General features: G+C 47.6%; 1 protein-coding gene across 1 annotated transcript; it reads left to right on the top strand.

Annotated features, from left to right (window-relative positions):
• Positions 1 to 9: 9 nt before the first annotated feature.
• On the top strand, positions 10 to 24618 carry CIZ1 (CDKN1A interacting zinc finger protein 1). The gene is made up of 15 exons (XM_019510581.1): positions 10 to 42; positions 3379 to 3494; positions 6196 to 6362; positions 7875 to 8007; positions 8782 to 8842; positions 11809 to 11888; positions 12423 to 12502; positions 15160 to 15345; positions 15707 to 15837; positions 16659 to 16743; positions 17387 to 17500; positions 17931 to 18107; positions 19007 to 19076; positions 20185 to 20306; positions 23923 to 24618. Exons 2-15 carry the CDS (start codon positions 3407 to 3409, stop codon positions 24472 to 24474), a joined length of 2046 nt encoding a protein of 681 aa, XP_019366126.1. The 5' UTR covers positions 10 to 42; positions 3379 to 3406; the 3' UTR covers positions 24475 to 24618.
• Positions 24619 to 24650: the final 32 nt, after the last annotated feature.

A 24650-nucleotide genomic window follows, 5' to 3' on the forward strand; every position in this document is an offset into this window, starting at 1 on the left:
CCCGGCCCACCCGCCGCCGCCGCCACCGCAGCAGGGAGCCCGGTAAGCGCCGCTAAGCGAGGCCGGGGATCGCGGGCCTGGTCCCCGGGCCTTGGCGGGACAAAGCGGGGCGGGGGGCGCTGGGCGCTGGGCCCGGCTAGTGCGCAGGGCCTTCCCCCGCCGAGTCGTCCCGGGCGGCCCTCGGAGCGGGGCAGGCCGCAGTCCAGCGGGGCAGGGGGCGCAGGGCTCGGGCCGTCCTCTTCTCCTGGCGCCTGGGGAAGCCTGTGAGGGGAGGTGAGTGCCCAGAAACCTGCCAGAGCCAGGGCAACTCGACGCGCACCTGGGGCAGATGTCATAGACACTGTTTGGAAGTGTGCAAACCTGCTTGCCCTGAGTGCTGCAGTGTCCCAAGACCCTCTTCCCGCAGATGTGCGGAGGCTCTGACAAGCCCCCAATCCGTCGATCCATTGCCGCCTCGCAGGACATGGCCCCGGTTTTGTTCATGGCGTGTCAGTGCGTGGGTGACACGACGGAGCAGCCTGGCTTGTGCAGTCGCTCCTCGCGCCGGTCAGGATGGGACTTTGGTTTTATTGGGCTCGAAAGGCAAATTGAGATACCTGTCTGCCGAGAGGCCAATCCTCTTGCTATGTGAGGGGCAGCAGTAGTTTGAGTCCAAGACGGTTTTCCCACGTGATCAAACACAGAGTCAAATGGTGCCCTGTTCCCTGGTAGAGTTTTATGCTGGGAAAAAATCGAGCTTCAATGGTAAATTTCAGGAAGAAAGGTGGTTGTCTGGCTGTTAAATCGCACCCATGGTTGTGTCAGTCTGATGAGCATGTTCTTGAGTGTGCTTGTGAAACTGTCTGCGTGACGCTGATGGTACTGCAGGGAAAATAGTTTAAAGGTATTTAAATGTCTCTTCAAGTGACCCCTAACATTGAGAAGATCTGTGTTTCTTGTCATTTGAATCTGACTAAGAGGATAGGTCTCCCAATTAAAATGGCTTTAAGGGGGATGGCTTGGACTTTAAACAGGATGGCTAAGGCAGCAGCTCTGCAAAAAAGGACCTGGGGGTTAGAGAGGACAGTAAGCTGAATATGAGCCAACAGCGTGCCATTGTTGTGAGGGCAAACGGCAGACAGGGCTGCGTTAGCAGGAGTGTTGCCAACGGATCGAGGAAAGTGATTCTTCCCCTCTATTCAGCACTGGTGAGGTCGCATCTGGAGTACTGAGTCCAGTTTTGGACCCCCTGCTACAGAAAGGATGTGGGCAAACTGGAGAGAGTCCAGCCAAGGGTAGCGAAAATGGTGAGGGGGTTGGGGGACATGACTGATGAGGAGTGGCTGAGGGAACAGGGCTTATTTAGTTTAGAGAAGAAGAGACTGAGAGGGGATTTACTAGCAGCCTCCAACTACCTGAAGCGGGGTCCAAAGAGGATGGAGCTGGACTGTTCTTGGCAGTGGCAGAAAGCAGGACAAGGAGCAGTGGTCTCAAGTTGCAGCAAGGGAAGCTTAGGTTAGATATTAGGACAGTCTTTCTTACTAGGAGGGTAGTAAAGCACTGGAACAGGTTATCCGGAGAGGTGGTGGCCTCTCCATCCTTAGAAGTCTTTAAGACCTGCATAGACAGCTGAGATGATCTAGGTGGGGCTGGTCCTGCTTTGAGCAGGGCGTTGGGCTAGATGTGACCTCCTGAGGTCCCTTCCAGCCCTAATTTTTTGTGATTCTGTGGCTGAGGAAGATGGTTTGGGAGGGGGGCAGGGGGCAAATTTGGTCTCTGAGGGACCTTTGCCTCCACCTCCATGGCTCAGCAGCCCAAAGACACAATGAGGCATGATGTCTGTGTTTGTGTCCATCAGAATGAGGTTGGAGAAGGAGGTAAGTCTCTGATACAGTGGTGCGTTTTCTTATTTCAGAAGACAGTGCTGAATAGGCAACCTCCTACGTTGAAGAAACTGCTTTCAGCCTTATTTTAGTTCCAGTATTTCTGTAGGAAAGGGGCAAATAGCTCTGTACTAGCCGGAAAGTGAGCAGAGTTTAGGTGAGAGCTGTACAGTCAGAGCCAGTTTTAGAGAAAGAGTGAGTCCATCTTGTGCTTGGCCCATGATGCTGGTCTAACTATGCAAGGGTTGTTTACCAACAAAGGGCTTTTGATGTGGGTGCATATTATACCTTCAGAAACTGTGCCCGTGCCGATATGGCTCATTCCAGCCCCAAGACCTCAACTAGCTCTGCCAGCAAATTTTGCTGGAATAACTGTATCTTCATGAGTGGCTTCTGCGAGCATGGCTGTATTGATTGGGAGTGATTGCCTTCGCACACCAACCATCAAAGCTATGTGAGCAATAGTTTTCAGAGTACATTTGAGAATTGCCTACAGCAGAGCTATCCAACTGGGCCTGCAAGGGGTTGTGTGTGGCCCACGGGCTCCCACCTGACTGCTACTTCCCTCATTGCTCTGGTGGCTGGGGTCTTTGGGGCAGGGCAGCATGGTGGGAGAACTGGTGAACTCGCTGCTTATGTGGTTCGTGCTGCTTTTGTGGCAAGTAAAGGTGGATCATCTGTGTGGTGGGAACTGCTGGGGGGTTTGTGTGGTAGCAGTCAGGGCAGAGGAATCACCCTTGCAGTGGAGGCAGCAGGGGCTGGGGGGCTGTGTAGCATGGGTTTCAGGGAGCCCATGTGCCTGTGTCCTGCAGCCCACAAGGTGCGCAGCTTGAACCATTGTGGCTCCCTGCTGCTTTGAAGTTGGACAAAGTTGCTTTCAAGCTGTGTTGAACCCTGGCCTGGAGGAATGCATGCCACTTTCATTAGTGCTCTGCCTACCCCCACCCTTATCCTCATCCCCACCCTTCTTTTGTCTTGTACCTGGTTTAAATATGAAAACCTTTCTTTTTCCTTTTTTCTTTTTCTTTTTTATTGCCAGCAGTCCTGCTAGACTTACAGGGGCACTGGGTACAGTCTGTCTGTAGGGCTGGCTCTGTGTGGGAGCAGTGGATATTGGAACATGCTGGAAATAAAAGATACCACATCTACCCAAAGAACCTTGCTTGCCATAGATGTCAAGAGGAAGTTTTAAGTCTAGCTAGTGAGCCCCTGGATGCATGGGTCTGAAGGCATGCAGCTATTTCATTACTCTAGATGTGGGTTTAGTGCTTGAGGGGTTCTGTTCTGCATCATTTTATTCCTTGATCACGCTTCATTAGCACTTGGGACTCAAGGAAGCTGGAAGAAAGGAAACAATGTGTATAGGGGCCTTGTATACATGGTTGTTTTAATACAGGTGCACCAATAATGTGACTACACTTTGCTCCTTTCAGTTACACTCATGAGATGCCTGAAATTGAAGGCTGTGGGATTTTCTTACAGGAAGGTTTTCTTGTGTTTGATTGCTCTGTTCCAGGGGTTTGCCACCACCGCAGCAGCAGCAAATGCTGAGTTTACGGGCAACGAATCAAGCATCGCTCCTCAGTGCCAATCCTATGCTTCAGCGGGCCCTGCTCCTGCAGCAGATGCAAGGTACTGTCATTGTGAGGTGCTCCTTGAACTTTTTCAGACACCCATTCCTCCTGATGTGCCTGGGGACAGAAGCCATAGGATGGGCATTTCTTGTCAAGGCCTCAAAGCCCCTGGGCTTGGCAGCTCTTTCTGTGTGCTTTTCCTTTTCAAGTTCAGCCTCAGTGCAAGTCACAGGAGTTCTTTAGTAGCTAGAAATCCACATGCCCAGCTGCTCCAGGTCAAGATTCAAAGAGGAGGCTTCAAATAGGAATTTGTCAGGTGGTTTAGGCCTTTTAAATGCAGATGCTGGGAAAGCTTTCCTTCTCTCTTGTTAACCTAAGGTGAATAGAAATTTTTCCAAGAACGTGTTAAACAATTGATTTCTGTTTTGGATTTAAACAGTCCCTTGCATTGTCTGCGAATCCCAACAAATATGTTGGCATCTTGAGTGCAAGAAAAGGAAACTGGCTAGTTGGTGTCTGTCCAAGCTGAGTGAAGTGCAAAAAATCCAGTGCACAAACTAGGAGAGTTAAGTGCTTTTTGGTGTGTGTGTGTTTTTTTTTTTTTTTTAAATATCCTTGTGAACTTCTGGTGTAACTAATCACTTACTTATCAGCTGGTTACTTTTTTCCCCATCATCTTGTTCCCAGGCAAGTAGACTTTATGGTTGGCTGGGGATTTTTTCAAGGATACTGCAAGACAGCATTTTTGCCATTTAACAATGGTGGTATTACTATATAAGATCTTAAAATGCAGGTAAAGAAACATGGTGTGTAAGGAAGTGTTTTTGTTTGTTTTAACCTGCCAGCATCTTTTTAACAAAGAAAATCAGTAACTGGGTTCATTTTGAACTGTCATTTAACTTTAAATAAACTGGATCAGGGATTTTCCTTGTCTATGACTAACATCCAGATGTGGACACAATAGATGTACGTTGCATGCTGTTATGCCTTTTGTTCTCCCTTGCCCGTTCAGCGAGAGCGCTCTCTAGTGACTCTTGTGGTTCTCTCACGAGCTCAGATTGGTTGCTGGAAAACTGAGACGGTAAGGGACAAACAGAGACCCAAAATGACTGCTAATTTTGCAGATTCTCCTGTATGTCTGTATCCCAGAAGAAGTTTGACCAGCTAGTATCTGAGAGAAAGATGAACAACAAACTTGATGTTAACAGAGCATGACTTTTTTTCTAAGGCTGAAACAGTTACTGACATCTTATTTCCAAATGGGATATCCAAGGATCTGAGACAATTTGGATAGGTCCATTGAGCATAGTATATTACTAACCAGCTTAATGCATTCAGGTTTAGTGTTTAGACCCCACCCCCATGTGTTAATAAGGAGGAGTATCACTGACTTTGTGTCAGTCTAAGTTGGCTAGAGATAGGAAACATGTCATAAAGTTGATGCTGAACAATGTGACTATATTTGTGATCTGTATTTTTTCTTGTTGCTTGGAGGTTTGGGTTACATGTGAGAATACCTGATGGGCTGGTATTTCAGTACCTGAGAAACATCAGAATAAATAATTCAGTGGAAGCCTGTGGTTTCAGAAGTGGAAATGAGGAAAGAATAAATGACCTGAGTTGAAACGGTCACACACAAGAAAAGTGCTAGCCAAGAGCAGGAGGTGATTTCTTCCCAGCTAGATTTCTGTTTAAAATAAGAGATTTTTCTTGTCCAGTCCAGTGGAAAACTATGTGGAAGTTCTTTATGCTTTATTGCAGCCTTTATGCATGTGTTATCTGGCACCTGTATGGGTGTCAGAAGTCCTGGGTTCTACTCTTGGGCTCTTCTACTTATTTGCTGTGTAGCCTTGGCCCAGTGATTTGCAAACTTTCCAGAGTGGCTTCTGATTTTTGTCTCCCTAGCTTTAGTTACTCAGAGCTACTTTTTCTTTCTTCTTTTTGTTTCTACCTGGCACTCTGAAAACTGGGCAGTAAGTAGGTGTCTCACCAGAGGCAACCTTTTGAAAATATGGCCTTAAAATCTCAGTGTCCTCATCCTTAGTGGAGGTGTGGCCAGGCTTCTTTGTGAGAGAGTATGGAGCTGTGGCTAATGGTTGTAAATGTTTTTTGGATGCTCTGCCAAAATGAACCATTCCTAAGGCAAAGCACAATGGAAACAGCAATATCTGAAATGCCTGGGTTCAGTTTGACATGTTGAACATGATAAACTGATGGAAGAGAGGACTGTGAAATCTCACCTAAAAGGTAAGGTGCTATTGTAAATGAACTGCTCCAATTGCTGCTGCTTTTCAGTGTATTTAAAAAAAACAAAAAAAGGGCAATCCAGTTGCAGATTGTGGCTTGAACTGTCAGCTGAACAAGATGTGGGATGAATTTTCCTTCACAAGGGATCTCTGGGAGCAAGACTGCATCTCATTGTAAACATGGGTACCAGCAAGTTTTAATTAAGTACATATCCTAACAATCTTAGAACGCAGTGACAGTCCTAAATGGTGCGATAGTGTAACATACCCCAAGATGGCAGTAATCTGGGCCTGAGGTCTTTGAGTGGGAGAGCTGGGGTTCTACTCTTGGGCTCTTCTACTTATTTGCTGTGTTGCCACTCTGTGCAGGCTATCCAAATGCAATATCTTGCGAATAGTCCATACATAAAGGAGATCTTCCCCCACAGCTGCTGCTGCTGCCATAAGCAGGGTACTTGCTGTCTCCTGGGATTCCCTGCTGGGTTGTGATGTCCCGTGTGTTTGCATTTGTAGGAAACTTGCGAGGATTTAATATGACAGCCCCAGCACTGCAACAGTTTTTCCCTCAGGCTACAAGACATTCCCTGCTGGGGCCGCCACCTGTTGGGGTCTCATTAAAGCCTGCACGGCTTGGCTTCCCAGGCCTCCCTTTCCAGCGGCAGAATCGGATGTTTCGCAAGGTGAGCCTGTGGCTTAAAGCTTTTCCGAAATTAGTTTTCTTTAGCAAGCTGGTGTCCCTCAGGCAGTAGTAGTGGTTACCTGTGATGTAGGACAGATCTTATGAAGAAAGACTAAGGGCTGTGGGACTGTTCAGCCTGGAGAGGAGAAGACTAAAGGGGGACTTGGTGGCCATCTATAAGTATGTAAGGGATGAATATCGGGAGCTGAGAGAGAAACTGTTCACTAGGGCACCCCCACGAAGGGCAAGGAGCAATGGCCAAAGACTCTTAGAGGATGGTTTCAGGTTGGATGTAAGGAAGAACTTCTTTACGGTAAGGGTGACCAGAATTTGGAATAGACTTCCCAAGGAGGTGGTGCGGTCTCCAACCTGGGAGGTCTTCAAGAGGAGACTGGACAGGCACCTTGCTGGGATCATTTCATCTTGGCAGTATTCCTGCCCAGAGCAGGGGGGTTGAACTCGGTGATCTTTCGAGGTCCCTGCCTGCTCTTAATTTCCATGATTTTTATACAGGGTGCTAAGGAGAACTGGGAAAAAATGAGAATCACTTTAGTCTTGTGTTGCTGATACAGAATCTTTATGGTCAAATCATCCTGCTCTTCAGGCTTTAGTGATTCCAGTTGCAGTTGTGGTGTTAAGGACTCACTCAGGATTTCTGGATTAATTGTAATAGTTCCATGTAGTCACTAAAATAAAAAATCCTATTAACCCTTCCCTAGCAGTCCCCACAAGGCCATATTCCTCCTGGGAACTGGCATAACTCAAAAATGGTTTGATTCAAAGACGAAAGCAAGGGAGTGGATGTCTGCCCTTCTATTACAGCCTCTGTCACTGACTCATGGTGCCACCAGTGCCTCCATTTTCCTGTCTGTGAAATCAGGATAATACTTGCTTATAGGAATGTTGTCAAGTTTAATTGATAAAAATGTATCCAGTCCTGTGGTGCTCTTAGGTGCAAAGTGTTACAGGATCACACCCTTTTCCCCCTCTTTTCCACTTGTCTCCAGATGTCTGAGCTCAGACTTATTTGGGACTCTGCTGGGGACTGTTTTTTAACTGGCCAGGACTTCTCCCCCCTGTGCCAGCTTCATGCTTTCTCTATTAATACAGTCTGATGCTCAATGACATTTTTCCAGAGCCTTTGGCTTAAGCTAGCACTCCCTTTTTATTCCAATAAAAGATACACTGGGTAAACTGATGTTTCAGACCCTGATTGTGCTTTTTTCTTTGGAGGAGAAAGAAAAAAAGAGTCCTTTGGTGCTCATTCTTTCTTCCAGCCCATGTATGTTTAAGAAGGGTCCCTGAAGTGCACTGAACCTGCTACAGATTCCTTTGGAGAGGTGTCAGTGGGTTCAGACAGTCTGTGATCCATTCGTAGTGCTTCATTTGTCCACCAGCCTTGGTCCTTCTGTATTTGAACGTCCATTCTGGTCCCATGGTAGAACTTTTGGAGAGCTGGGGAATGGGGTTGAAGGCATGAGGAGCTGGGTTTGAGGCTCTTTGCTGATTGCAGGACTTCCAGAGGACCCCTGACAGGAAGCAGGAGCTGGATCAGGGATCATCATCTCAGACCCAAGGAGGTGATGAGAAACTAGAAATCCAAGAGGATGCCCAGGCAGGGTCAGAACAGAACAACTGCCCTACAGGTAAGAGGAGAAATGAAATTCTGAACAGGCCAAGAAACCTCTGCAGGATACTGATGCAACAGTTTACAGCAAAAAAGTCTCTTCTCAAAAGTCGTAACTCATCTAGCGTGGGGGAGCCCCCTGCTCAGGACTGCTTTATGCTCATAGCTGCTTACTTAGAAGTTGTAAACGAGCACCATGGCTCTTGATTAATCAGGTGGAAGCTCTGTGCAGTATTGAGCTGGTGTACCTGACACTTCCCCATCTCCAGAACAGGAGAAAGGTCTCTTGTTGCATTGCATGCATCACTCTTGCAATGATTCCCTTTCAGCTAATCCCTTCTGATGTCTACTCCAGACTAGGTTATTTGCTCCTTTGCCTCTAAAAATCACGTTGATAAAGGATTTCTGTGTCCCCCCCTCCTTCCCAAAGTAGGCTGGGAAAAGGACACCATTTTGAAATGATGGCTATTGTGCTGGCTTGGCAACATAAAGTCAGCATGGCCAGGGTAAAACTTGTGTAGAATGGTACCTCCTTGCAACCAACATGGTAAAGGGCACAGGTTTATTTAATAAATTGCATGTTTCCATGTTGTATCGGACACAATCCCATATCCTTGGTCATGAGGTATCTCTTGAGCTGTCCAGTCCCAGCACCACCATTCTTCTCAAGCCCAGATTTGGCCAGGAGTTTGTGTTCTGCCCTGAAGCACTGTATTTGGATGAGGCCATTTGATCAGACAAGAGGGGCTGTGGTCTCTTCTGCCAAAATGATATCTATTTTTTTTTCTTGCAGAACCAGAAACTCCACCAGAATCAAGCCTGAACACTGAGCCTGCAGCCAAGAAACTAAAGAGGTAATTTCTAATGAAGAGGTCATAGAAATGCCTGTTGGATGTGGGTTGTTTGTCTGATGTTTGTGGCTATGTTCCCACTATGAGCAGTGCTATGGCAGCCTGATCACAGGCATCTGAGGGATGCCCTTATGCTGGTGCATGACACAAAACAAACTCCTGGCACTTGCTGCAGCCCAGGGCACTGCTGGTTTTATGTTGCCAGTAGCACAACCATGATGGTGATGAGCAGCAAGAGCAGTCCTGTATAGGCAGGCCACAAAGATGACACTGCTGAGCTGTGCTATTGCCTAGATGCATAAAAAGAAGCGGAGATGTTCCTTTGCTGTTCCAGCCTACTTGATGTCAGTTCTTTTCCTTAAATGCCAGAGAGGAGCATGTAGGTGGGTGCCAATAGAAAGAAAAGCCCTAGACTGTTCCACTTTGCTGTGTGGGCAGGTGTCAGTACTGCTTTTCTTTTGGGAAAGGAGTACCTGTTACTGAGCTGCGCTTGGGGACAAAAGCAGGGAATGAAAGAGGTGCAGGCATTGAGATTGTGTCTTGCTGCAGGGAGAGCCTGCAAAAGCTAAGCAAATACAAGAGCCTCGGGGGACGTTCACACCTATGAGAAATGGGGGAAGTAAATGGAGATCCCAAATGCTGCAGATAACGTGAAATGGCCGAGTGTTTTGTCTTGAGGCCTGTGGGGGGAGGGGCAGCAACACACCGCAGCATGGGGAACCAGCATCCGTTGGTGTTCTCGTCGGCTGCTCAGGACCCTCGTCTGTCTCGTGCATAGACAAACACATGGAGTTGTGTAACGTCAATGCAGGGGCCGCAACAAGAGATTCATCTAGGAAATTCTCTGCTTTGCTATTAATTGTTCTGTCAGGAAACATGCAGTGTCATAGCACCATCTACTGGGTAGGAAGCTGCTTATTCCAGGCTCTCTCTCCCAGACCTGATACTCTCACACATTTAAAGATCATTTGTGTTCCTCCACCCTGTATCGGAGACTCTGACTTGAGAATTTCCCTCCAAAGTGAATATGTTTATGATATATTTAAGTGGAGTAATAAGATCCCTGACTTGCACTAATGACTGCATGTCAGGACCCCTGGGTTCCAATCTCCTCTTTGCTGCCAGTTCACTGCTTGGTCTTGGGCAAGTGTGTGTCTCTGCCTAATTGGGTAATTAATAGGTGAAGGATGTTCAGGGGTGGATTGGATGTTTGTACCTCAGTTTGACTGGGTAAAGCCTTATAGAAGTGTCCAGTATTATTGGTTGCTCTGAATTATGCAATCTTGTAAATCAGCAAGAAGGTGAAGAAGTGTATTTAAAACAAAGGCTGGTGTCTCACAGCATATACGTGGCTTATCTATTTAGTTGGTTAATTTTAATTATGATAATACTTTGCAGTACATTATTCAATGGCCCATAGCATCTGTTGGAAAAAAACGAAGTCTGAGCAAAGTGGGGAGACTTTGCTATAACTACATGTCTGTTGCACCTTTACTGGGCTTTGGGTGGAGACTTAACATGTTTGGTGTATGTATTGTTGGGGATGAAGGTTAGGAAATTTCTTGTGAACTGAACTTGTGCCTGTAGAAAGAGTTAACACTATTAGAAAAGTCTTGTTCTCTTCAAAGCTCTGAACTACTTCAGCCTGCATGCATGTTTTAATTTCTGCTTCCCCCCACCTTCTCCTCTTCACTCTGCCACGTATACCAGCCTCCTCTCCCCCGTCCTTTCCTTCTCCTACTTATGCATTGTCCATATGCCTGGAACAACCTCCTCACTCCATTGCAGTAGGCTTCCAAGCATCTTGATTTGCATCCCTCTTGACATACCACTTCCTCCCACACCGCCGATCAAGGCTGATAAGCATCAGCGCAGTGCCCTCTCCTCAGTTAAAACAGTGACACTCCTGTTTCTCTGGGTCTTCCTGCCCTAAGGAGCTGCCTCCATCTGTGTTGTCTGGTATTGAACACTGTCAGCCCCAAACAGATACCTTGAATGCAAGCCACTCTTGTTTTGTTCTGCTCTGTGCTGCCAGAACCCTGTAGTGCATTTATAGCTATGTAACCCAGTTACTTTATCACTTAACAATCTGATAAAATATGCAGTGTACATGTTTGAATCCTGAGGCAGGCAGGAAGGTGACTGCATGCAGTCAGAGTTAAGAGTGCGCCACATCTCATTGCTTGAAGAGCAGTGCAGGTGATGTGCAAGTCTGGCCTGGGAGAGGAGAGCTTTTCCAGCCCTGCTGACTAGTATTAGTGCTGATACACAGTCAGGAAGAGAGAGAGCGAAATCTGCAGGAAAAAAATTTCTGCAGCTTGCTCACTCCCATGTTCCTAGCATGCTTTCACTCTAAATCAAACCAATGGCAACAAAGAGAGCCAAGCCAGCTTCTTTAAATGAGTACTGTGTATTGTTTCTAATTCATAATGACCTGTTGATTATCTGCTTCAGTAGAATGCAAAATCTTCAGTAAAATGTAAAACTCAGTGAGACACAGCTACTAAAAACCCCTGCCTGGTGCCAAGTAGTCTCTGTCATGAGCTCCCCTTGCCCCCATCTGACAAAAGCTGAGTGCTTCCATTGTCCTGAAGGTTTCTAGCCAAGGGAGGGGATGGATCTCAGGTCTCATACTGTAAGGAACCTTTCCCCTTCCCTCCTACCTTATACCTTCACAGCATTTGTTATCCTGGAGCAATCATTTCGTGCCTACTTGGGCACGGTTGCAGAGTGCCTGGTCTTTGTCCTGTTTTGCTGAGCCTTCACTAGAAAGACCACCTGCAACAGCAACATATTATTAGTTTCTTTCTGAGACCCAGGTTCTCATTTGACCATTGAAAGCTCTGGAGGTTGCTCTTTGGCCTGTGGTTCAGATGCCAGCCTGGCCATCCTCCTAGATATGGGTGTGGGAGATAACCTTGTTCTCTCTTTCCCCTCCCTCCCCCTTCCTTTGTTTCATTTCACTGAAGTGTGGAAGAACCATCAGTGCTAGAGGATGCTGCAAGCAGCAGGGAAGCAGACGAGCCAAGCATGGAAAGCCAAGAAGATGGTAAGGGGTTATTGGGGTTATCGTGATACGGGTGAGGGATTGGCTTCTCAAATCGGTGGTAGAGTGAGATGCTGTGTTTACAGTTATTTGGACTCATAGGTTGCCTCTTGCTGGAATTGCAGTACAAATATGCAGAGTCTTTGCAGAAATATTCTTATATTTAAACCATGCAAGATGGCAGGCAAGGAAAGAGAAATACTGGGACCAAAGCCCCAAGAATATGCGGTAGTGGCTGTCCCTCTTCTCTAAGTGTGGGAGTATCCAGATTGTTTTGAACAGCCAAAGATGCATAGATGATTGAATGAATTCTCATTTTACAAGGATCTCTTTATGAAAGTACGATCAATGCTTTGGGACTGCAGGGTAACTGATAGCGACATTGAGGAGTGATCAGGAAAGGTTAAGGGCATGGGGCCAGCATTACAGAGGAGTAATCAAAGCTTTCTGGCTTTGTACACTTGCTTCTTTGGGTTTTGTTTTGTTTTTGTAAACATTGCTAAGTTTTAATGCAGCTGAAGGGCCTCTCTGTTATAGGGCCTGACACTGTGAAGGAGTACATGGCTGAAGACGTTTCTAAAGAGAGGAACTTCTCAGAGGAACCAAAGGCTCCTGAGGTGGGTAATCACTGTACAGAATATTCTCCTATCCCAAAGAACTGACTGTACCCAGATCTATTTTTGTGGTGCAGATTAAGATGCACCCAGCTCTGGGATTGGTACCAAGGCCTGAGGTGAGGCATTGTACCACAGTAGAAAGCTGTAATGTGTAGTCTGTCTCTGTTAAAGTTACAGTAGAGTGTAATGGCATGGTCATCTGCACTTTTGCTAAGATTTTGGAACCTAAATAGTTCTCACTATCTGCACTTTGTCTACTGGAGCTAGCATGGGATTTAAGACTTCACTGCTGTCCTAGAAGGCATTTGTATGTCTGCACGTGTTTTAAGTTGATCTTAACATCTGTTATTAGTGGGACTTATTTCTGAGTCTCCAAGTGGGAACTGCACTCAGCTCCATCCCGAACAGGTTTGGGCAGTTATTTCTGTTGATGGCTATTTAACGAGTTTTGGTCAGCCGTCAAGGGCTGCAACAGTAGTCCTGGTCCTTGACAGGTGCCCTGCCCCCCTGTCACCATCTTGGGACCGGAAGTCCTGACCCCCAGACCTCTTTGCCAGCAGAAGTTGCTCCCCTTGCCCCCTGTAAGTACTCCTTATTGGGAGGGGGTGGGGGGGGTGCCATCTTGGGACTGGAAAAAAAGCAAATTGTATACCAAGTCAAACATCCACTATAATGTGTATTAAAAAATATTTTTGTCCCGATTTGTGTATTTGTATAATGTCTATAGAGATGATTGCATAATAGCTCAAAAGTAAAGTTTTACTCCTGTATTTTGTGTGTGGGGGTGGGTATGTGTGTATGTGGGGTGGGGATGTATGTGGGGTTTGTGAGGGAGTGTGGCTGTGGTGGGGTAGGGTACGTTGGGGGTTGTGGCTGTTTGTATATGTGTGGGGTTTGTGGGGTCTGAGGGAAGGCAGGGGGGTGAGGACCCCCCATATGCCCCCCTATGGTGCACAGCCTCCATCACTAATAGCAGCAGCAGGAGGCCCTCAGGGCACTCATGGCCCACACAGATGCAACCACCCAGCAGCACGCAGCTCCAGCCAGTTCCAGGAACCACACATGGCAGCAAGGAGTGGAGCCAGGCCAGCCTGCCTCTATTGCGCGGGACTCGCATGCAGCTCCCAGGATTCATGCGCCATCAGAGGGGAAGTCCCATGAAAAGCCTTGCCTGGCTCTGCTCCTTGCTGCCATGTGCAGCTCCTGGAACTGCTGGAGTTGTGCACCACCGGGCAGCTGTACCTGCATGGGCCATGAGCACCCCGGCCCACTGTTTACTGCTGCTGTCAGTGGTAGGGGCTGTGGACAATGGGGGGGGTCCCCCCACCCTCCCTCACCCCACAAACCCCACATACCTACCCTCTGCCCACCTGAGCTCCATGTTCCTGCCACCCCTCTGTGTGTGGGCCCCACACTCTGCGCTCCTGCTAGCCCGAGCCGCATGTACTGCGCTTCTGCCCAGCTGCAGCTTCCCTACTTGCAGCAGGGACATGAGGAGGAGCTGCTGGAGGCAGAGGAAGCTAAGCAGGTCCCCCGGCAGTTGCAGCAATGGCAGCAGCGGCCCCACTCGGAAGCTGTGCATGCTGGCTGGGGCAGGGTCCTCCCACGCACAAGGGTGGGAGTGAAGTGTGCAGGCTGGGTGGGATAAAATTAATTGGTGGACACCCATGGGCTAGATGAAATTGCCTGGTGAGCTAAATCCAGCCCATGGACTGTATTTTGCCTGCCCTGGTCTTGGAGATTGTCTACCTTATGAAGGGAACAGCCATTGTCAGCAGATGTCTGGTAGCTTGAGATGAACATGAAAGTTTAGAAAGCAGCAGATAACTTGTGAGGGTTGCTGTGATAGAAAATGGAGATGCACATTTCTTCCTTTACTGTGGCTGGTAAATCAGCCAAATGCTGGCAAGCAGCTTGTTGTTTAACAGTCAGCAGGGGAAAGAAACTAGTTGGGACTTGGCCCTCAAGCAGAGACAGGGAAGAATCAGGCCCCCAGATAAGACTGTTGTAACCAGCAGGAGGTAGCAGGCTAGAAATTTGTGCCAATAGGTTCTTAAAATCAAGCAATGATGCCTAAGGCTGATCTGCTCCAGGTTGGAGCCTCGCTTAATATAAATCCGTGTGGTTCCATTGAAAACAGCTGAACTTTTGACCCTGCATGTCCTGGCAGATTCGGATATGGCTGTCTTGTGACATCTCTGTTCTAATGGGGTCTTCCTTTATGAGTGGGTGGGGCAGTATGCTTATTGTTCTACTTTTTGCCTATTGCATGTAATGCTAAACTATCCTTTTTTCTGCAATGAGTAAAAACAGGCCATTAAAGGCCTCCAGCTGGGCCTGCAGCTACTGAGGACTGCATCTGTGTAAAATGTCTTCAGAGGCCATTAGGAATTGGGAACGTAAAAATACAAACTGGTCTGGGAGTGACTCTGTGCTGGCAGATCCATGAATAATTCCTGTAGTTCAGGAAGTGATTGCCCAGAAGGGGTGGTAACATTGAGTGCAAATGCAAGAGGCCTTGAATGACATGAGGTTAACTAAAGTTTGTGCATTTTCTCAGGTGCTAGAGAGGTTGGGTACATTCTCAGGTGCTAGAAATGTCTCCTTGGCCATCGGTAGTTTAAGAGAGACCTTTACCCAGTCTTTTCTTATTCTAGCAGGTACTGACTTCTGGGGGTTCACTGAAAGTGACTATCCAGCAGAGCAGCGAGAGCAGAGCCATCAGCACCACAGCCCTGAAGCCAGGGTACCGGACCTGTGACTTGGGCACAACTGATGCTGGCCCTGAGCCTGTCCTTAAGTTCTACTGTTACATCTGCAAGACCAACTGCTGCAACCAGCAGGTATAAGCACAAGAGCTGCATCAGACCTGGCAGGCAAGGGGAAAGGACTGCATGGCCAGGTGCCTGGAGCCAACATTGTGCTCAGAGACGTGTTTTGAGGCTTCACTAATGAGAGACCTAGAAAAGCCTATAAAAAACTGAATAAAATGAGCCATGTTTCTCTTTGAAGGAGCTGGTAAGCAGACACCCTAAAGTGCCAGCATGGTCTGATCCACAGGGAGCCACTCGCTTAAGCTTTAAAACAATCCAGATGTGATAGATCTGTAGAGAGGGTGGAATGCAGAGACCTGATCATCCATTTCTGTATTTGAGTCTGTATCTAAATGCATTTTTTTTTCTAACTTCTCTCCTCTCTTTTTAGAATTTCCAGTCCCACATGGCTGGAATTCAGCACCAGCAGCGACTTGGAGAGATTCAGCACATGAGCAATATCTGCTTTGTCTCACTGCTGCCTATGGTGAAAGAGCAGAAGTCTCTGGTGGAGAAAAGTGGGTACGTGTGTATTCTGGAGGTAGACACAGCTGATCCTACAGAGGCCAGAAGCAGTAGATCTTCAGTCCCACCCCACCAGATTGCATTACTGCTTAGGTCACAATGCAGCATCCACCTGCTTTCTTGGGCTTTAAATCCTGTCAGGCAGCCTATTCAGCCTTTTTCTGTGGTGTGGCTATATTGACTTTGTGTCCACTGTGCAGTTCTTATTATAGTGCATTAGCTCATACTGTCCAGCACCAGGTACATTTTTATTGGTGTGACTTAAACTGGGTAAGGGTGGAAGAGATGAGCTGAACCGTAGCCCACTAGGGGAAAGAATTATGCTAAGAGAGCAGAACTACAACCGGGAGTAGGTGGTGTATTCTGTTTATGTGCATAGCCTCAGGATTATATGCTTACTTGAATTTAATGTTATCAGTACCTATTAAGTACCTAGTGCAGTAGAATCTGCAGCCCTGAACCTACTTAGCTCCCTTCATTTTTAAGGTTTCTACTAGTTGGCTTCAGAGCTGCTTTCTCCATCATCCTTCCTGATGGGTTAAGTGGAGGATATTTAAGTTAAAGTAGACAAGCCCTCTTACTGTGTTGTTAATCAGAGTACAATTAAGTAAGAGAAACAATGGACCTGACAGGTCTAACACATTTAACTGATATGCAGATAACCAGAGTTTGTTACAACGTAGGTAATAGCCAACAAACGGGAACTGGCACTGCATTATGCAATTGAGTGAATTATGCGCTTCTCCAGGACACATGCAAGTGGAACACACTGTATCTTTGGAGCGTACCAAATCTTACTGAGACGTTCTTTGTTGCAGAGGACCCCGGCAGCGCTGGTGTAACACCTGCCAAATACACTTCACAGGGGATCTCATCAAACATCGAAGGACCCAAGAACACAAGGTAACAAATCAGCTTTTGTGTTTCCTGACTTAGAGGGAGCTAAATGGAAAGAAACACTTAGCTTCTCTCCCAGCAGCAGGAGAGAAGAGCAAGGTGGAGGCCATACCCAAGAAGATCTCTCTGGAAGTACCCTGAGCACCACAGTGCAATCCCTAGCACCTCTGGTTCTCTGGGGTGCCCATACACTGGTACTGGGGATATCCTGGTTTTCATGCTGAGTGGTGCTGGTACTGATTGGCAGGACCTGGTTCTTGTCTTCTAATTGAATATAATAAATATGACTCCTATCTCCTGCGTGCAGAGGTATGATACTGCGCTTTGATTAGCTGCTACTGGAAGGAAATTTTAAAGGAGGCAGCCTGAGCTGTCTGCGTGGGACACCAGCTTCAGCAAACCCCACTCGTACAACAAGTGGTGGGAAGATCTTTAAAGACTATGAGGTTGCTGCAGACATCTACCTCTGTCACAGATGAGCTTGGGAGCATGTGACCTGGGGCTTCCCCTCTTGTGCAGGGAGGAGGTCATGCTTTGTGTGGCCTGACTGTTCCAGAAGAACTAGGCCTGTGTTTCTGTGAGAAGCTTTGTTGAAAGCAGACTGGTGTCTTTCTTGACCAACCAGGTCTTTTCCTTCCTCTCTCCTCAGCTGGCCAAACGCTCTCTCCGTCCCTTTTGCACTGTCTGCAGCCGCCACTTCAAGACCCCGCGCAAGTTTGTGGAGCACATGAAGTCTCCTGAGCATAAGCAGAAAGCCAAGGAGGTAAAAACCAGTTGGACTGTGGGGGGTAGGAGGGGAAGGGAAGTACAGCGGTTCTAGGACTGGCTGCCCTAGTGAAGCTGGGTGTGTGCACATGTCCTGTAGGCCTCAAACCATCACTAGGATGATGGGACACTGTACAGGCAGGTATCGGTTCTTCCTACCCAGTGGCTTCTCTCCTTGCTGACTATTCCCATGAATGGGGCTCAGAGGAGCAGACTAGAAACTGAGTCTTGTGTGCATGAAACCAGGATAGAAGCCTGGTGGAACTTGCTAGCGGTTGTGTCCAGTTATCTCACTGAGCAGCCCAGGCTCTGGAAGGGCCTAGTCAGTCTCCCAGGATCAGGAGGAGGGCCCCCCAAGATCAGCACTGAGTAAGTGTGTGAAGCTGGCAATCTCACTAGGTCTGCTGTCTCTTCTTTCTGCCTGGTAGGTGAGGCTGGGAGAGAAGGAGCTGGGTGGGCCAGAGGACTCGGAGGAGCTAATCACAGTGGATGCTGTTGGCTGTTTTGAAGAGGATGATGAAGAAGAGGAAGAGGAGGAGGGAGGGGGTGAAGAGGAAGACTCAGAGGTGGTGCTGACAGAGAATGAAGATCCTATTGCCAAGCAGGTATGCAGTGCCAATGGAAACCAGAGGCTCTGGGGGCACTGGTTTGTATCCTCCTGGTTGCCTCAGTCCGGTCTGGTGGAGCTTGAGGCTCTTGGTAGACCAGTGTGACCTGTTCCCAGGGAGCAGTGTGGGGTGAAGCATCAGGGACTCCTCTAGAGCCCTTCAGACTGTGGAGGAGAATCTGGTCCACTCATACACGGGGCTAGTTGTTTCTGGTGTTCTGTAACAGTAACTCCTGTTACTGATCAAAGAACAACTTTAATTGGATCTAGGATCACCTCAGCTGCAAAGACATTAGCTGTAATGTGAAGCACTGAGGAGAACATGTTGTTTTTGGAGACCCTTTCATTTCTATGGGGCAGGAGGGAGGAAGAGGAATTTCTAGGGTATCCTAACAAAGGCAAATGATACATTTTAGACTTGACTATTCAGCAGTCTGGAATTGCCCTAGATCTCATAGTATACATGCCGGTATACTACCTGTATACTAGTATAGGTATATCTTGGCATATGAAGTTCTTCAGTACAGTAGTTTCAGAAACTTAACTGTGGGAGGGATGCAACTGAGTGTACCTTGGGCCTGGAATGTAGATGGTGGTTTTAACCTTGCTAATGAAATAGTTTCCTCCTGTTTGGTTTCTCTCTGGCTTTAACTTTCCCATGTGCTATAGTGACTAGTCTGTTCAGGTAATTGGGCATGAAGGCTGAACCTCCCTACAAGGAAGGGGCTTATTTTACCTCCTTCCTATGGTAACAGGAAATGCAAACATCTTTTAGGATTGTTGTATCTCCGTTTTACCCCAGCACCTCAGAAAATGTTCAAGGCTAGGACATAGTGCCAGCTGGGCCAAGCTGTAGGCCAGGGACGCTCAGCACCACCCTGTTCTGCTTCTGTTCAGGTTGGTTTGAAGGAAATGTCTCCAGAGGATTATGAAGGAAATGAGAAGTACTGTCCAGACACCGCCTATGGTAAGCAAGCGAGACAAACACTGTGGCCATAGGCTGTTATTGTAATGGGGATGGGGGAGCTTTCATTTACTGTGGGCAAGAGGCTCCTGCACAGAGATTGTCTTCAGCATTCTCATGAGACTGGCAGAAGAGCAGTTCTTGAAGAAAGGGCCAGAGGTTGATGTGCAGCTCAGCTGCGAGTGAAAGGAATGCAGATGCTGTTCCTCGGAGCTGTCAGTGGCTTCAGTGTTCTCCTTTGAGTAGATGGGGTGAGAACCATCAAACCTGTCCAGGGGAGTGGGGGCAGGGGAAGGGTGGGATGACTGGGGTGAGGGAGGCACCAGAACAGGACACATACAGGAAACGGGTACCAGCTCCTGGATGGTGCCTGGGCGTGTGCTGCCTGGAAGTCTCCTCAGCAGAAATACAACTAAGTGGAGACATTGGGCAGGCACCACCAGGATCCCCTGAGGAGCCTGTACACACTTCCTCTGCCTCAAGACCACCGCTGTCTAGACTAGCTTCTGCTTGGAACGACACTTGGCTGCCCTTGTGGGGAACGCTGCCTCCAGAACGTCGTCTCTTGCCCTGTTTCTAGCCACCACCTTAGTCAATGAAGGAGCTCAAACTTCCATTTCCAAAATGGCTGTGACCAGTCACGCAGGGCAAAAAGGGCAGGGAGTGCACACACCGGGAGAGGCTCCTCCACGCATGGGGAGAGCTGTTTTAGCCCAATCTTCCACATTGCTGTAACCTCCCACTATCATGTGGCAGATGGAATAATGATTCATGCTGTGAATGTTCTCTGCCTGTCCCTTGCGAGTGCCTGCTGTCTTCTGCTTGGTTTGATCCCATTACACATGATCACATGTTCTCTGTAGTTTTCCACTGTATTTCTTTTTTTATGCTTTGTGTAGTTTTTGTGCTCCAGCAGCCAGATTTCTCTCTGAAATATGAGTCACAGACCTGTCCTGTGGCAAGATGAGATGTTCAGTAGGCTGTCTTGCAAGCCCCCCAATTAACAGAAGCAGAGCTTTCCTTTTTTTTTAAGTTCCTTTTTAACACATGCTCATTATCTGGAGTTCCATTCAATGTGATCTGTGATCTCCCTTCCCCTCCCGTTTCGCAGGCCTGGATTTTCTGGTCCCCGTCGCAGGTTACCTCTGCAGACTGTGTCACAAATTCTACCATAGCGACTCTGCTGCCCGGCTCGCGCACTGCAAGTCCCTGATGCATTTTGAGAACTTTCAGGTTAGACCCTTTGGCAATTGCATGGCCTGGCATTCATTCCCCCTCTCCTCCCCATTACCTGTCTCCTCAATGACTCTTCCCTTCAGCTGTCTTGTCTTCAACATGTGTCCATCATCCTTGATGTCCCTCATGCCACAGCTTTCATCTGGTGTGCCCTCTGCTTGTCTCCATCTCCTCTTGTAGAGCAGACAGTTCCACTCCTGCTTTCCCCAACTCTTGCTAATGTTGTTGTCTGCCCATTCTAAGCTGGGTATCTCTTCGGAGAATGTTTGATTTTGTTCACTGAACCTGTAAAATGCAATTCCTGATTCAGCCTGGGATCTTCTGTTAAATGGATTGCAGTTGGGCAGAGCTGGGGAAACTAGTCATGAAGAGGCTGCTCCTTTTTAAAAGAGTAGGAAAAGGTCCTCACTGACCCTCATGAAGCCACAGCATCAGTGATGCTGGAAATGGGTCCTTTGTAATTGAAATATGTAGAAGTAACAACTGAAGAGAGGCCAGGTGGCTTCTTATTTTAAATTGATAGATGTGTAAGTGCCAGATAACGTACAACATGGGAACAGCCCTGACCTGCTGAGTGCAGATTTGGTTCCAAGGGACAAAGCAGCCACAGGGTGTAACTTGAACTTTTCTGGTAACTTTCCAGAGTTCAGGAAGTTTCTGGTGTTCCTCCCCAATTCCTAATCTCCAGTGGAACTAGAATTTCCCTTGCATCCAACTATGAATCCATCCTCTGTCCAAGTGTCCCCTGGGCTGGGAGATCTACCCGTGTCCTGTTTGGCTGTGTGTGTCCACCTGGGCCTGTCTTGGAGATCAGCACTGTATGTTTTCCCCTTTCCCTCTCAGTAACCATTACCTGGGTCCTGTCTGCGCATGAAACAGCATTTTGTTGACCTCTGGTAGGGAGGGCAGTTCCAGTTTCTTTCCTCTGGGGCCAGAGCCTAGGACCTGCACCAGCAAACTAGCCTCTGTGGTATGTCCGGTGGAGCCTTCCAACAGACTCGCTCCATAGCTGAGCTGGTTAAGCCTAAGCACTTCTTAAATCAGGAAGTTGGGACCATTAACTGCCCCTCTGGGTCACCGTTCCCAAGCAGAGCATCCCTGGAATGAAGGCAAAAGCCTACTTGCAGTGCAAGTTACTTAGTTCCATTTGTTTTGCAGTCCCCACTGCTGGCCTGTTTAAAGAGTCAGAGCAGCAGCAGTTCATTTTCCCTGCCCTTCATCGGTTCTTTTTCTTTTTTGTGTCCTTGTGACAAGGTATTTAGCAGAATTCTCAGATTCATTGAATCTGACAGGCTGTGCCATGAGCACTTCTGCTGTGGCCTTGAATTTGTGACCTAAGGGCTGGTAGGACCAAGGGAAATGGCCCACATGGCTGCTTCCATGCACTGGAGTAGCAGGAAGTGGGTGTTCTCTGATAGTTAGGCTTCCTATTCTCTTCCCATCTTTTACCAGTGAGTGGTGGTCTATGCTTAGGTAAGTGGCTTAACTTCTCTGTGCCTTGGTTTCCTAGCTGTAAAATAATGGGGGTAGTCTCCAGGGCTACCAAGGGTCTCAGTTCAGTCATGTTTACCAAGCCCACAAATTCACATTTATGCTGGTGTGACCTGAAGAAATTGGCCCTTGCAAGTATTTTGGGCTGGACTCAGTTTATACGTAATCTCTGAGGCTTGTGATCACTGCTGGAGGCAGCTGGCCCTTGCATTGAACATGTTGTTGCCACAGTCTTTGAATTAAAGAGAACTGTAGTTTCTCTGTGGCAGGGCAAACAGCACTGTGGCCAGCATACTCCGCTGCAGGGTTTGAGGACAGAGAATGTCTTGCCCTTGAGGCAGCTCACTGCAGAGCAGTTGATTTGGACCTGCTCAGTTAAAATCCTTTCCAGTTCAGATAGGACTCTTAAACTGCTTCGACTACAAAAGAACATATTGCTGTGCGTAAGGCTGTTAGGAAGGCTTAGCTAAGTGCCATAAGCTGCTGGGATGAAATGAATCTGCACTGGAGTTTGCACCAGTTCAACAAAATCACATTTAAAAATATCAGTAGCTGGGCTGAACGTTGCAAGGCAGATGAGAGTACTGTGCATTGTCAAAGGACCTGCTCAGGGCAGTTTCCTGCTAGGCATGCACTGACTTGCTGTTACATTGCAGGGTTTTTCTGGCTGGTCCGGAGTAAGAAAGATGCAATCTCCATCCAGTGGCAATTCCTTGTGCTGCGCACCGTTTCTCCCTGCTTTGTTCTTAGGCACTAGGAATGAGATTAGGAAGGAACCTGCGGAGTGATTAACCCAGTTCATCAGGACTTGTTAGGTTTCTGCACTACCCAGGATGGATCTTCACTGACTGATTTGTATTGAGGGATAAAAGTTTTTTTTTGTTTGTTTGTTAAAATTTGATCCCTAGGAGCTGGGAAATATCAGGGAAGGACTTTACTTCCTACCTCGGTGCTAACTACTACTAACTGAACCCCTTCAATTACTACAATTCTGCTTCAGCTCTACCATGCTTCTGGGGGTAGTGTTCTCAGATACCCACAATATGAGAACCTGACTAGGATATTGGAGTTAGTTGTTGGTTTAGTGCAAGCCCCAGTTTCAGAGAGTAGTTTAGCGTCAGAAGCCCATCTATTTTTGTGGAAGAAGCACCTGCTGCTTGATGCATTTGTAGGGCTCATGTTCAGTCTAGGATTTCTTGGATCACCAAAGAATAAGAGAAATCCCTTTAAGCTAAGGATCTCTCACCACTGCATTTCAGTAGTTTGGCTTCATACAGCCAGTATATTGGATACTATTTTTCTGAAATTTCCTTTGAAGTATTTGAGGCAATTTTAACCTCTCTACTGATCTTCTGCTGACTGGCTGGCTGCCTGAAAACCAGTTGTGTAATCAGTCTTGCAGACAATGCTGCGAGGTCTAAATTCACTATCTAGAAAGCCTCTGGGGCTTCTTGCAACTGGATGTATCTGCCTCTCAAAAACAAAACAAAAACCTCACACATGACTTAAGTGAAGTGCCTGACAACACTTGTGTGAGAGCAGATACAGCAGTGGGACTTTACTGACTTAGGTGAGTGTCACACAGTGATTAAACATAGGCCATGCTGTAACGGTCAATCTGTTTCCATTCAAGATGCCTTCAAGGAGTGCATGCAAGACAGCAGAGACCCAAGTATTTGGATTGCCAGTCTCTCTCTTCATACGCAGCCCCAAAGCTGAGATTCTTGGTGCCCAAGAAGAGCTTCCATCTCTCGCTTGTACTGGATAGGTCTAAAATCCCTAGTGTGAGCTAACAGCTGCCAAAGCCTGTTTCTACTTCTATGTTTCTTAAAGCTGAAAGATAAGTGTGCTGGGAGGGGGAGAGGGAGGGAAGAGTCGGCCCTTACTACAGCCTTTTTTCTCACAGGAGCAAATACTTCCCTGCTTAAATAACACTTTTCCTGAACAGTCAAATCAAGAGCCTCCAAAGTTGGGCTGTGTTTCAGGCAGAGACCTGCCATTGCAGATTGGAGCTCTTTCATTGTTGTCTTCATACAGGTTTTTCCTGGACCAGCTGGCACTTGCTGCGGTGTAGACGGTCCCAGCCTGATTATTGCTCAAGCCAATTTGTTTTCCTTTGCAGAGATACAAGGCAGCCAGGCTCCGTGCCACAGCAGCACACTCAGAGGCCTCTTTGCATGCCCAGCTGTTGGATGATCAGAAGCAGCCTCTGGCCACTGAGACAGAAGAAGCCAAGTCTGTGAATGCCCATCCAGGAGCAGGAGACAAAGTTTCAGGATTACTGGCACTAAAAAAACAAAGCTCTTGGTCTCTGGAGACCAAGAGTGAGCTGGGCACCTCTGTGAGAAGGGGTGAAAGCCTGGCCAGTGAGACTGATGATATATGTGGAGCCTTGGTCATAGAGGAGGAAGGGAGTCGGGAGGAGGGAAACCAGACCCCTAGTTCTAGTGAAGACTGCCTCCTCCTGGATGAGGACAGCACTACAGGGGAGTTGCTGGAACACCCTGCATGCAAAGAGAGCAGCACCAAAACCAGGCAATGGGAAGGCATAGACAAAGCCCTAGCTTCAGGGAGCTCTGAGCAGGGTGAGGTAGCAAACAAAGGCCAGGAGGAAGAGGCAGCCAGTCTAACCCCAGCTGGGCGTAGACGCTCCACTCGACGCAAACTCAGATAGAATGGCCTTAAAGGGGAAGCCCCTTTGCATACAATATTTGCTGGAAATGTTTATTTTCGGAGTCTTTTAATAGAGCAAAAACCTTCAACTTTACTGCTGTTTTTATTTTAAAAATAAATAAGCCTGGCTTTAGCGTGTCTAATACAGGATGGCCCTGGCTTGTTATTTATGTGGCT

Source organism: Gavialis gangeticus, unplaced genomic scaffold, assembly GCF_001723915.1.
Source record: "Gavialis gangeticus isolate Ggan-Ray unplaced genomic scaffold, GavGan_comp1, whole genome shotgun sequence".
Lineage (NCBI taxonomy): Eukaryota > Metazoa > Chordata > Crocodylia > Gavialidae > Gavialis > Gavialis gangeticus.